The 11,287-nt window shown below is 54.0% G+C and overlaps 2 protein-coding genes across 2 annotated transcripts; one reads left to right on the top strand and one right to left on the bottom strand.

Moving 5' to 3' along the window:
• Window positions 1-6,300: 6,300 nt before the first annotated feature.
• On the top strand, window positions 6,301-8,084 carry MAM_03779 (uncharacterized protein; the record flags this gene model as incomplete). Its single annotated transcript, XM_040822578.1, has 2 exons — window positions 6,301-7,110; window positions 7,182-8,084. 2 exons carry the CDS (start codon window positions 6,301-6,303, stop codon window positions 8,082-8,084), a joined length of 1,713 nt encoding a protein of 570 aa, XP_040679721.1.
• Window positions 8,085-9,624: 1,540 nt separating this feature from the next.
• On the bottom strand, window positions 9,625-11,287 carry MAM_03778 (Protein kinase-like domain protein; the record flags this gene model as incomplete). The annotated part of the gene is made up of 3 exons (XM_040822577.1): window positions 9,625-10,589; window positions 10,662-10,722; window positions 10,790-11,287. The coding sequence occupies 3 exons, from the start codon at window positions 11,285-11,287 to the stop codon at window positions 9,625-9,627; spliced, it is 1,524 nt and encodes a 507-aa protein (XP_040679720.1).

The following is an 11,287-nucleotide window of genomic DNA, read 5'->3' as shown; positions in this document are numbered from 1 at the left end:
GGTTGGATTGAGGCACGTCATTGCGGATGATTTGATTTGGATGCAACGGACTGGACGTTGGGAAAAGTGTCGAAGGCAATGTAACCGAGTATCTCAACACCCGTACACTGTAAACTGACAATGCCATGTTTAGATCGAAGCAAGTCTGTATGGCCTTCTTATACTTCAAACTGCCCATAGCCTGCCGACTCCCGAGTAGCCAACATGACTGTGTTGTGTTATATGCACCAGACGTCTCGCGGACAAAATGTCAAGAGGTGGGGAGGAAGGTCGGTGTTGCGTCGCGCAGCGGGATTGAATTGTGTTGGAGCCGAAGAGGCGAACATGACTAGGAAGGAGCGCAAGACGCCTCGTCCTCGAGGAGGAATGGCAAGGAACAGGCATCCCGGGACCAACAACAGAGTTGACACAATTACTAGCTCGAATCGGCGCCGATGCTAAACGAAAAACCGTGCATACGCTTGCAGTGGCGTCTGTCAATGCGGGGATGCAAAAGAGCCCAGGGTCGATGCTAGTATCATGCTACCTTGTTCCTCGCACTTAGATGCCGTCCAGTCGCCCGTGGGGTCCTTCCTCGTCGAGATTCGAGACGATGGATCTCTCGATTTGCATTACCAACCAAGTACTTAGTGACGGGCCGCTGGAATTGGCACGGGCGAGCAGGCTGTTGTGGACGTGGCGTTGTGTTTGCAAGCCAGGCCTCGACTCCGTCCCCAAGAATTTCGTTTATGCAAGCCAGGAACGCGAGACGTATTGTCTGCAACACTTCCGACGCTGCTATCTTGTTCCAACAGTGGCTCTGATAAAGCTGGGCTGAGCCGCCGTCGTCGACATTGGAGCCCCGATTCACTCTTCCATACGGCGCTCCCACCAACAAAGGAATCGGAGAGACTGTTTGGTTGCATGAGGCGCATCCTCGACCACGTTGCGCGCGCACCAACCGTATTCGAGAGGAAGGGCAGGGATGATCTATTGGAAGAGGCGGTAGCAGATTGATCGGATCATGGCAAGTTGTCGAGACTTTTTTGTTGGACCAGAGTATGAATGACGGGGGCCATTGTCCAAGGTTCAAGGTTCAAATGTTGAGTGGAAGACTTGCCCTAGGAGGTACCTAACTACCTAACTACTTAAGTAAGTAGGTACTTGAGGTACCAGGTAGGCCCACCGCCCGATGCAGAGTCAACATTTGAACCGCGTCAACGGCCAGGGGTCAACTGCTATCACCCGTCATCTCCTGTTGTGTCGGTTGTTGGCAAACCTTTAACCCTTCTGTGACGCCTTCGCGTTTTGTCGCTTTGCCTTGGCGGCATTCGTCGACGATGTTAACTGCTTTTCGGTCTCAGGCGACGACATTCGGTCTTTGATGCTTTGCATTTTATCCATCACTGATTGAATTTTGGCCTTTAAATCATCTCTTTGCTGTTTTCTATCATTCAACTCCTCGATTCGCCCATGGCTAATTTTGTTCGACATGGTGATTTGTTCTGTGACAAGCCCAGTCAGTTCTACATCTACCTCACGATATACCAGCTAAATTAGCCAGACTGACCATAGATATCCAGTGCTCAATTCACACGTTGGTCATGGCCAGTCTGAAGAAATCCTGCGAAGATAATAAGCCAAAGGGGTGGCGTATTATTGCAGCAAAGACATTTGAACTGTTGGACGCATGAAAGTGAAACCCCGCCCCGACAACCAACCACAACAGACGCCGCCCATTTTCACTTGTATTCTCGTATGCAGACGGCCTGCAATGGTCGGTGATGTGGTACTAGCCTGAAAAGCTCTCTATTCCTGACCTGATCTGTTTACTTGCATCTAGCATGCAGCGTCGAAGTGGAGCGTCTTGTTCTTGGTGGCAGGTCTCAAGCCATAGAGACAGAGTCCTACCCCTGAGTCCCTCTTCCTTTGCAACCAACTTTCATATTTGGGACTCGATTCTTGTCACAAGACCGTCGGTCGCATCGTCTTTCTACCATGACGGAGCATCTGCACAGGGCCTTGACTTCAAAGTCGCGGGTGTACGATGTGGCAGACCAGCACGTTTTATGTGCTGCTGCAGTACTCAGTCCCAGATTAGATGCAGGCAACAACCTTGGGATGTTTTCTTATAGCCGCCACAGTTGACTACCATGTAAGAATCCCTCTTCCTGTCACGTGCTCTAGTTCAGCAAGTAAGCGTCGGGATAAAACGCCCAGCGGATCAAATGACCACGAAAATTGAGAGCCGTGAACAAGATGTGAGTTTGCTGACAGCTGCTGAGATACAGGATGATTCAAATGAGACAACCCTATTTGCCACGTCAAAAATATCGAAGAGGGATCACGTCTATAGTTTTTGTTTCTCCAAGCGCAACCGATGGCATGTGTTGGTACTGAAAGCTTGGCAGAGTCATGTATTGAAGCTCTTTCAGGTTGGCCAGCTTGTCAAGGTTGTTTCTGCTCCCCTCTCAGATCAGGGTGACCTCAGGCTTTACACAATGCCTCAGTCAGCCTGGGACCCGGCAGTCGGTGGACACACCTTGATGACTTCTGTAAGTTGAAATGCACTGTACAGGTTAGACATGGAGCAACTTTCCATAAAATCTTACTGAGCACTTCAGTGTTAGGTTACTTTGTTTCGTTCATTCAATCCGGCTCGCCTGGATCAAATCTTGCTGTCAGCCTCGTCGAATGATCGGTTTTCTCTCTTGATAGTTGGGCTTTCTTAGGCAGGCCCAAGGTGAAGTCGCCTTCGATGATATAGTGCTTAGGATAAATGGCCACAGTCTTGTGCTTCCAGCCTCAGGGAATACGTGATGGCCTTGAGCAATATCAAACGAAAGGTAATCGTCTCCACCTCCCCTGCTTCCGACTCTGAGATTACTGACAGGCTTTCACAGCTTTTGATCCCTTTGCGTACGAAAATAGCTCTATATCATCAATTTACAAATCCATCGATCATGTATGCCATCAAGCGCACAACTGCCCACAACACTCATGTTAATGTCCCCAAGCTATCGCCTCCGAAAAGTCGCTCCACTCCCCATCCATACCATTGGGCCGAAATCGAAAGACAACCTTGACAGATTTTCCATCTTTTAGGGGATAGACCTCTGTCGAATGAATACGACACCATTCCGGTACGGTCGCCGGATCAGTTGGCCGCGGTTCCTCCAAACAAGCCTCCTCCAGCTGCATGAGGCGCTCTGCAATTCTGGCATAGGACATTGCGTCCCACGCTTTCTCGAGACTGGGGGCCATCTGTAACAGTTCAATCGCCCCGTCGACGAGTTAGCGAGCTTCTACATTTCGAGGCAGTGATGTATAACGGGTGTATGACGGCCATGGTGAGAGTCAGTTCTGCTTGATGGCGCGGACTGGTTCCGTCTGAAATGGAACCTGTTGGTAGCTGGACGAGCATTTCAGCTGCGCTCTCTACTATGGCGAGAAACTTGCAGGTGGACCGGTCATATATTGCTTCCTCAGTGTACAACGAAGTGGCTGTGAGAATAATTCCGGTGAGGCATTTCATTCGTAGGTGCGCCTTTTTGGTGGGCGTCATCAAGGCTCTCTTCGAGTTACTCCCAGGTCTGAGGCGCTGTTTTCGGAATTGATGCAGCTTGTCTTCTTCTAACATCTTGGCTTCCAGTAGAAGATCCAGCGGGATGGAAAGCATATGCACACAATAGTACACAACAAGACGATCAAGGCTTCAGTGGGCCGCTTTTAAGACCCATTATCATGTGCGTTCTTTTCCCGGTCGCATCAGAGTCCTGGCTTTCGTCCACAAATCGCCACTTATATACTCGAGGCGTCTCCCGTCCTCGGTTCCTCCGTCACATTCGGGAATGTCGCCCACTCCCACGTTTTACGAGTTCACTGTAAGCGAAGCGGCTGAGATGCAGCCCAGCAGGACGCATAAAGTCCATGCCGTTACAACACGTGGCGCGCATGGGCGCTTGCAGCCATGGTTGGTTGGATCCTTGACCTGGGTGCGTCTGTCGTGGCACACGGAGGAGGTTATCCTTCGAGTCGGCGAACATGAGGAAAGAAGACGGCCCGTTCAACATTTCTAGGTTGCCACCCAAGCGGGAATAGCTTCATGTCAATATTGAGCCTTCTGTTGGCACATGGTTGCATCACTGCTGCAGCATGTCGAGCTCATGATGTCCCCTTGTTGTTCCCTGTCTGTGGCCAGTATCCAATATCATCTCTGACTCATGGTCGAATAACAAGCCGCACTTGCTTCCCCAGCACTGCGTCTTTCCCCCTACTTCAATACGGCACCAGAAAGACGAACCTCAGCGCAGATGTGAACGACAACCTCCCCAGACTGGCCTGAGCCGGCGACGACGCTTCTGCAGCCGCATGGCGATGCTGCCCTTGGGGGCTGCCCAACACGCTCACAGCACCCGACGAGCTGCGTCTCGACTCGTCTCATCTGCCTCCCTTGCCTCGTGGCCGCCGGGGATGACCCCGCTGCTTTGAGAACCGCAAAGGAGGCCTTTTGTGCGTGGCCATTAAACGTGGACATGATTGTCGCACAGCAGCACCAAAACCCATCCACATGATTGCAGTCGCGGACCCTACGGATCCGGAGGCCGCTCTCCGGCGTGACCGGTCGTCTTTGCCGACGGCGGAGATGCAAGATGGCCGACGAGCAGCTAGATAGAACCAACGAGCTGTGCACCTCTTGCGCACTTTGGCGTCAAAGGATGACCGGTCTACGGAGTACTTTGCACAGATCCTGCGTTTTGCCTGCACGTCTGGTCCGCGGTCAAACGAACCTCGCCGCTGACTTTGTGCACAGATGGCCTTTGACAACCAGCCCTCGTTTGGTTCAAGTTCCCTGTTCCCTCATGGCCACCGTCAGTCAACGCTATGCGCTACGGACCAAGTTACATGATTATAGTCATGTTAATTCACCGAGTATGGAGCGCCCCGATGGACACCGCACCACGGCAGCCCGGGTTTGACCCTTGACCTCGTCACCACCCTCTCACGTGTGTCGAGGTCGACGATGCGCAGACTGCAATTTTGTCTGGCACGTCGAACCTGCCAGATGCCCGTCAGTCTCGCCCGTCAGCATCAGTGAAACCGCCTGTCTTTATCATTCCCACCGCATCGAGGGGGGTTCGCCTTGTAGAGATCCATGAATCTGCTGCTTGACGATCAATGCCTTCCGAGTCACAGCCATGCCGTGTGTCCTTTCTTGATGTAAAAGAAACGCAGGCTCTTTCTCTCACGAAGCACAACAGAAAGTCATGGAGCGTCCACCAAGACAACACAAAGAAAGATCGGTAATAAAGATGCGTCAATTCAGTCTAGCTGCGTGGATGGGCTGTGACCACCAAACCGCTTCACCTCCGTTTGCACTGCCCGGAAGCAAGTCACGGACAGCTTGAACCAATTCGCACGGCTGTTTGCACCAAAAACCCGGACTTTGTTCTCTTACTTATACAGCTCGCCCGTTCGCTCGCTCTCGGAGACTGCTAAACGCAGCTCTCCAGCAAAGTACCCCGGCCAGCTCGACGTACACGCGCCGTGGCAAATTTTCGGATTCACTCACCCCGTCAACCAAACGGCTCCCGGCTAGAGAGAGCCATGACTCCATTGCCCTTGGAAACCTGCAGAGGAAAATGGCCTGGTTCACTGATGACCTTGATTCACTTTCGCTTCTGCTCCCGCTTCGGCCCCATAAAATTTATTCAGTCTCTGTCTAATTGCTCTTCACCTGGTGTTCCAACCACTCGGGCCGGCTAGATTTCCACCTAGCTGTTCATCAACACTTCTGACCCGGCTACATAAAACCTGCAGTACGTCAAGTATTCATGCTGAATGACCGAATTGAATGCCGAGCCTGACATCTCCATCTTCGAAGCCAGTTGCTTGGCATGAGCCTCCAGGACTGTGGCGTGGGCAACTCTGCTCGTCTCTTCTCGGAACAAGCTGGTGAGCATCGCTAACCCTCTAGGATTGCCGGTGACGACGACTCAATATTGACTCGGTGCGTTAGCGTTGGACCGAATCGCCCCTCTCTCGAAACAGTTTCCAGGAGGTCGACGACCCAGCTGGCTCACCCGTATCGAGGTTGACTCTCGTCCAAGTCAACAACAGCGTCTGGTCCAACATGCCCAGCTGCGAAACCACCATTTTCACGGAGTACTGTCCTCCGTGGTCTGCAATCAGACCTCTCGTGTATCTTCGAACCACGCCTCAAACTCCCCTTCCATTTCGACTAGCCAGCTTTCTGGATCTCGCCCTCCATCGCGTCGCAGTGGCACTCGGCCAGTCTCAGGGAGGGTCACTTGGCCCGCCATGGAACCATCTACTCCTGCTCCTAGTATGGTAATGCCCTCCGGTCATGAGTCCGCTACTGATTTGATGACTCTGGAACCTTTTACAGCACCTTTTTCTGACGCGAGCATGGAAGAGTTGGAGTTGTCAAAGCAGCTCCGGCTTCGCAGGGTCAACCTGCCGCCGACGACCTGCAGTAATCTCGTCCCAAGCTTGATTGAACAATCGACTAGAGCCGGGCGCAATGTCGACACTGTTCTGTCTGCAGGTGCTGCACATCAAGCTCCCGCCCCTATTGCCGGACGTCGCCGCGAGGGCGCGACCGCTTCCCTTCCCAGAGACATCTCTGTACCCTCCAGCCGTAGTAGTCTGGCTCATGGTTACGCCCATGCTGGATTTACTCGTCCTCCTGTTCGTACCGCTGTCGTTCGGTCTGACGATGTTGCTAGTCGCATTGGCTTTGCTGGCCCGCATCACTCTGCCAACGCTCTCGGCTACCACGGATCGTATACTTCGAACGGCGCTGCCATGTTCAGTCGATCTGCCGGATATACGAACCCCGACCACTCTGAATTCAAAGGAACCGGCACCACCACTAATTCAGCCGGGCTTGTCGGCCCTGGCAATCTTGCACGTTGGAAAGGCGCTGAATATGTCAGAAATGGATGCTCCTTTCTCTCTCACAGTCATCCGCCCGCTCCCTCCGCTGGCGCCCCTGATCACGGTCCAAATGTTGAGACTAGAGGCCTATTTGGACGTATTCAAAGTTCCAACGGGTATCCCGCCTCCGACGCCCTCCGGGACGCAATCAATCTGAAAAGGTCCACGCCAGTAAGAATGGGAACGCCTTACACCAGTAGAAGTAACGGGACGGAGCAGTCCGCGCTAACGGTTTCTGATAGACAAATGCCGAAAGAGCCCTGACCACGAAACAAAGCACTCGCCAACTCAGCCTCGCAGCGACGAGCGCTGTGACCACGGGCACACAAGCCTCCGGCTTCGTGCCCATGCGGGCCGTCACCCACCCAGGCGTGACAGGCAGGGACGTCACGCCAACGCCGCTCGGGAGCCAGGCCGTCATCAACCTCAAATTCTCCCCCAACTATCGCGGCATGCACACCGAGGCCAACGCCAGCGCAGACCACCTCCGGCCCGACCAGAACTGCTCCCTCTGGATCACCCAGCTGCCCCCCGACGTCAAAGTCGCCGAACTCTTGGGTAAGATCCGCGACGTCGGCCGCGTCTACGCGACCGTCCTCAGCCCCCCGGACGGAATCAAGCATCCCAAGTCGGCTGCGAAGCTCGTCTTCTTCAGGCCAGCCGGGGCCCAGAGGCTGCTCGCTAGCGCAAACAGCAATCCCCTTGTTATCCGTGGGCACAGGGCACAGATCGTGCTCAACAGGACCAAGTGCGGTTCTCAGAGCACCGAAAAGGGCGAGTCGCGCGTGCTGATCATCACGGGACACAAGAGTTTTGTAAACGAAAGCAGTCTGACGACGTATTTTGAAAGGAATTTCGTGTTCCAGATTGACAAGGTGAGGACTTTGACCGAGTTTGAAGACCGCGTGGTCGTCGAGTACCGGTTTGGTAGCTATCGCTGCCAGTCACAGATGGGTCTCAAGGCATTGCTGGAAGATCGACCGAGGGGCCTTGAGATGGTTGAATTTGGTGCCGACCCCTGCGAGGTCGGCAGCGACGCGGCCTCGTCTACTGTTGCTGCTGCGAGGGTCCGGGGGATAGGGCTGTACATGCCTGCCCTCCGAGGAGGAGATGGGTCCGGTCGAAACGGGAGGATGGTGGGATAAAAAATGGCGCAGGCTGAGGCGGCGGCGGCGGCGGCGGCGACGTTGTCAGAGTGGATGCAAGCATAGAAGTGCTGGATTGTTTTGCCAAAGCCGGCTGTTTTCCGGTTGGTATTTTTATTTCAATTGCTTTCCTGAAAGTTGGACGACCCAAGCTTCTTGGGGACGAGGTCAGATAGAAGATGGTGCAGCATGCAGCAGGGAGCGGCGAGTGTTGAAAGCTGAAGCATGCGGGATCACGACCTGCTTGGTCTGCTTGCGGGAGTTGCGGCTTGACAGGAGGTCTTTGGGGGGTAATCGCGGGGGCAGTACGTGGCGGCAGATCAAATGCTGGAATACGCGGGTGCGTTGTACGTTGAACAAGAAGATTAGGGCCTCGCATGTAGTCTCCAAGGTTGTCGGTCGGTGGTTTGGGAGAACTGAACTGTTTGACTTTGGACTCTGGCGTCTGGAGTCGGAGCATGGCACGTGAGTGCTTGGCTGACGGATTAATCATCGCTCGATGGCTTTTCTTTCTACACGTCAACTTGTAAGCCGGCAATGGCATCATACCTTTGCGCTCCGTCGTGTCCAGCGATTGCGTCCAGTCTTGTCAGTCTTGTTGCTAATCGACCTCGACCGAGGCAGCTTCCGATGTAAGCAGACCGTTGGTGCAATGTCTGAGATGCATCCTGCGGCGTTCTAACAAGGGCCGCCGAGGTACCAGGCTATACACGATGGATGAGATCATTTCCCCGAGGTCCGCAGTCTTCCCGCAACTTCCACATCGCGCACCTGCGTGCCTACCAGTTGGTCATGTGTGGAGGCGGCACATTTGAGCCGAGTCTCGGCTGACGAGACAATCTCGCCACGAGTCAGCAAGTCGGGCGGTCCATCTCGACACAGTCCGGCCAGCTAATCTGTCGAATGCTCTGCGTCCTTACCAGCGTCCTCGACGGAGTTGTACCTAGTACATGGCACGGCCGCAGCAGAAACAGGTTGGGGAGGCGAGCTCTTGGTCTACCTCGGTCCTCGACGGCAGATGTGGGACGAATCGAGTTCGAAGCCCTCTTCGGAAATCCAGGTCGGCGCCTTCCTCTTTCCTCTTCCCTCATCTGTCTGATCGAGGGTCCTCCGGCGTTCCTAGGTCGACGTGCTATATTCTCTGCGGGGGCACCTCTGGAGTCGTGTCTGGCCGAAATCGTCCACTAGGAAGCTGCTCGGTACGCAGTGATAGAGTGAGCACACACACACACACATAAACAAGGCCTCTGGCTACGCAGTGCCCGCGCAGGCGCTTTGATCTGGACGCACCCAGACAATCCCAATGGTGGTATTCGGCAGGTCTCTGGAGCCAATTAGACGACTCGGCGTAAGCGCTATCCAACACATCAAGCCATTACATCAAGGAAACGCTGGTAAGCTTGACAGGACGGCATTATACCCTCGATACAGCTTCTCGTTGCCCTGGAGAAACACAAAAATTCACTCATCGCCAGAGAGATCAAGACCAAAGGATGTCCAACTCACTTTGAACCCGGTTCCTCCTCTCGATTGCAAACCGTCATTGCTTCTTTTCGCGACCTTGCCTCAACGCCTCCCTCACGCTCGCCACGTACTCTTGCTTGTCTCTCAGCTTCTTGTCTATCAAATCCTGCACGTCAAATCCCCAATACCAATAAAACACCTCGTCGAATATTTTCTTTTCGGCATGCTCCTTGTTGAACAGGGGCTGGATGTGCCTGTTGAACAGCGTATACATGCCCTTGGGCACCCGGATGGCGTGGAAATACCAAAAGCTCCCTCTCGACCACACGTCACGCTGAAGCGGCACTTGGATGACGGTTCCGTTGCGCTTCCTCTCCTCGTCCTGGTAGGCCGCCCAATATTCTTCCAGTATAGCCTCATATTCGGCAATGGCAGCCTCGTCATCAAAACTATCGACTGCATTCCTGGATGAGAGCCAGTATGGGGGAAGGTGCATTTCTGAAGGCAGGGTGTGCGCCCATTCAAGGTCGATAATCGTCTGGATGTTCCAGTCTTGGTCAACAAAGATATTCTGCTGGTGTAAGTCTGTCAACTGCAGGAAGAAGGGTCCATCACGGCATTCCTGGCGGATAAAGTGGTGCATTGTGGCCCGCAGGGTAGTAAGCGCGGCGAGCTGCGCCATGCCGTCGTCTTGATCATGTATTGCGTTGGGCTGGTGCCGTATTTTGTTGTCGTGGAATGAGAGAAGATCAGACAAGTAAGACTCGACCTGGGCGTACGTACGGTTGCGCGGAACACGTGTCGGAATGCCCTCGTTCTCCAGCATGTGAAAGTAGAAACTGAGCGGCCGGTTGCACAGGGCGAGAGATGCGTCGGGCTGGAGCCTGTATGACCCAATGCGTGGCAAGGGAACAGAGTTGAGCGAGAGGAATATACGCGAAAGGCCGCGGAACAGCCTCTCTCGGTATGCCTTGTCGTCGAAGTGGTCCAGCCACGACCAGGCTAGTTTTTTGCCGCGAGCCTCGCTAATGAGTAAAAAGCCTACGCCTAGTGAGTGACGGGTCGTCCGTCTGACGTGATGGACGGGTACCGGGCGGCGGAGCAAAAGGCAACCAAATCGTTTCAACGTCCACCAAGATTTCTCCCAGAAAGGCGCGTGGAGGGGATGTGAGAACTATGGAATGTTAATAGGAGCGTACCGGAGGGTGATTGCATACTGCTGAGGCTGTGTTTGGATTTACCGTCGACCCGTCAGGCAGCCCAAACGCAAGCAGTTCGGGGATTGGGATGTCGGGGCAATTTTGACGCAGCCATATGTAGGTAGCAATCTCAGTCCGGAGCTTTTCTTCGAGGTTTCCTGGGCATTGGTCTTCGCCAATACGATGCGGGAATGGAATGCGCATCAAGACGGTCCGACCTCGCGAAATATGGACGGGAATGGCGACGTTGAAAGAGCCCGATTTCCAGACCTCGCGGGCACTCAGGTAGCAATTGCGAGCCCGTAGATGAAACCGAACTGTTGCCTCAATGACATCCTTCTTGGCCTCGAGGGACGTGAGGAATGCCTCTTTCAGGGCTGGGTAGCGCATTGGAACCAGAACATTGTCGTCACCGGAAAGAGCCCTTTGCAGCGACTCCGAATGAGATCGGCCAGACAAATCTGAATCTGACCCGGAATCGTGTGGTTGCGCGGGATGACGCTGATCAGTTCGATCTTGTGGCATCGCCGAGGCTGGCAT

The sequence above is a fragment of the Metarhizium album genome, assembly GCF_000804445.1.
Source record: "Metarhizium album ARSEF 1941 chromosome Unknown scaffold_7, whole genome shotgun sequence".
NCBI lineage: Eukaryota > Fungi > Ascomycota > Sordariomycetes > Hypocreales > Clavicipitaceae > Metarhizium > Metarhizium album.
The sequence above is the reverse complement of the archived record's forward strand: the minus strand, read 5'-3'. Positions and strand labels throughout refer to the sequence as shown.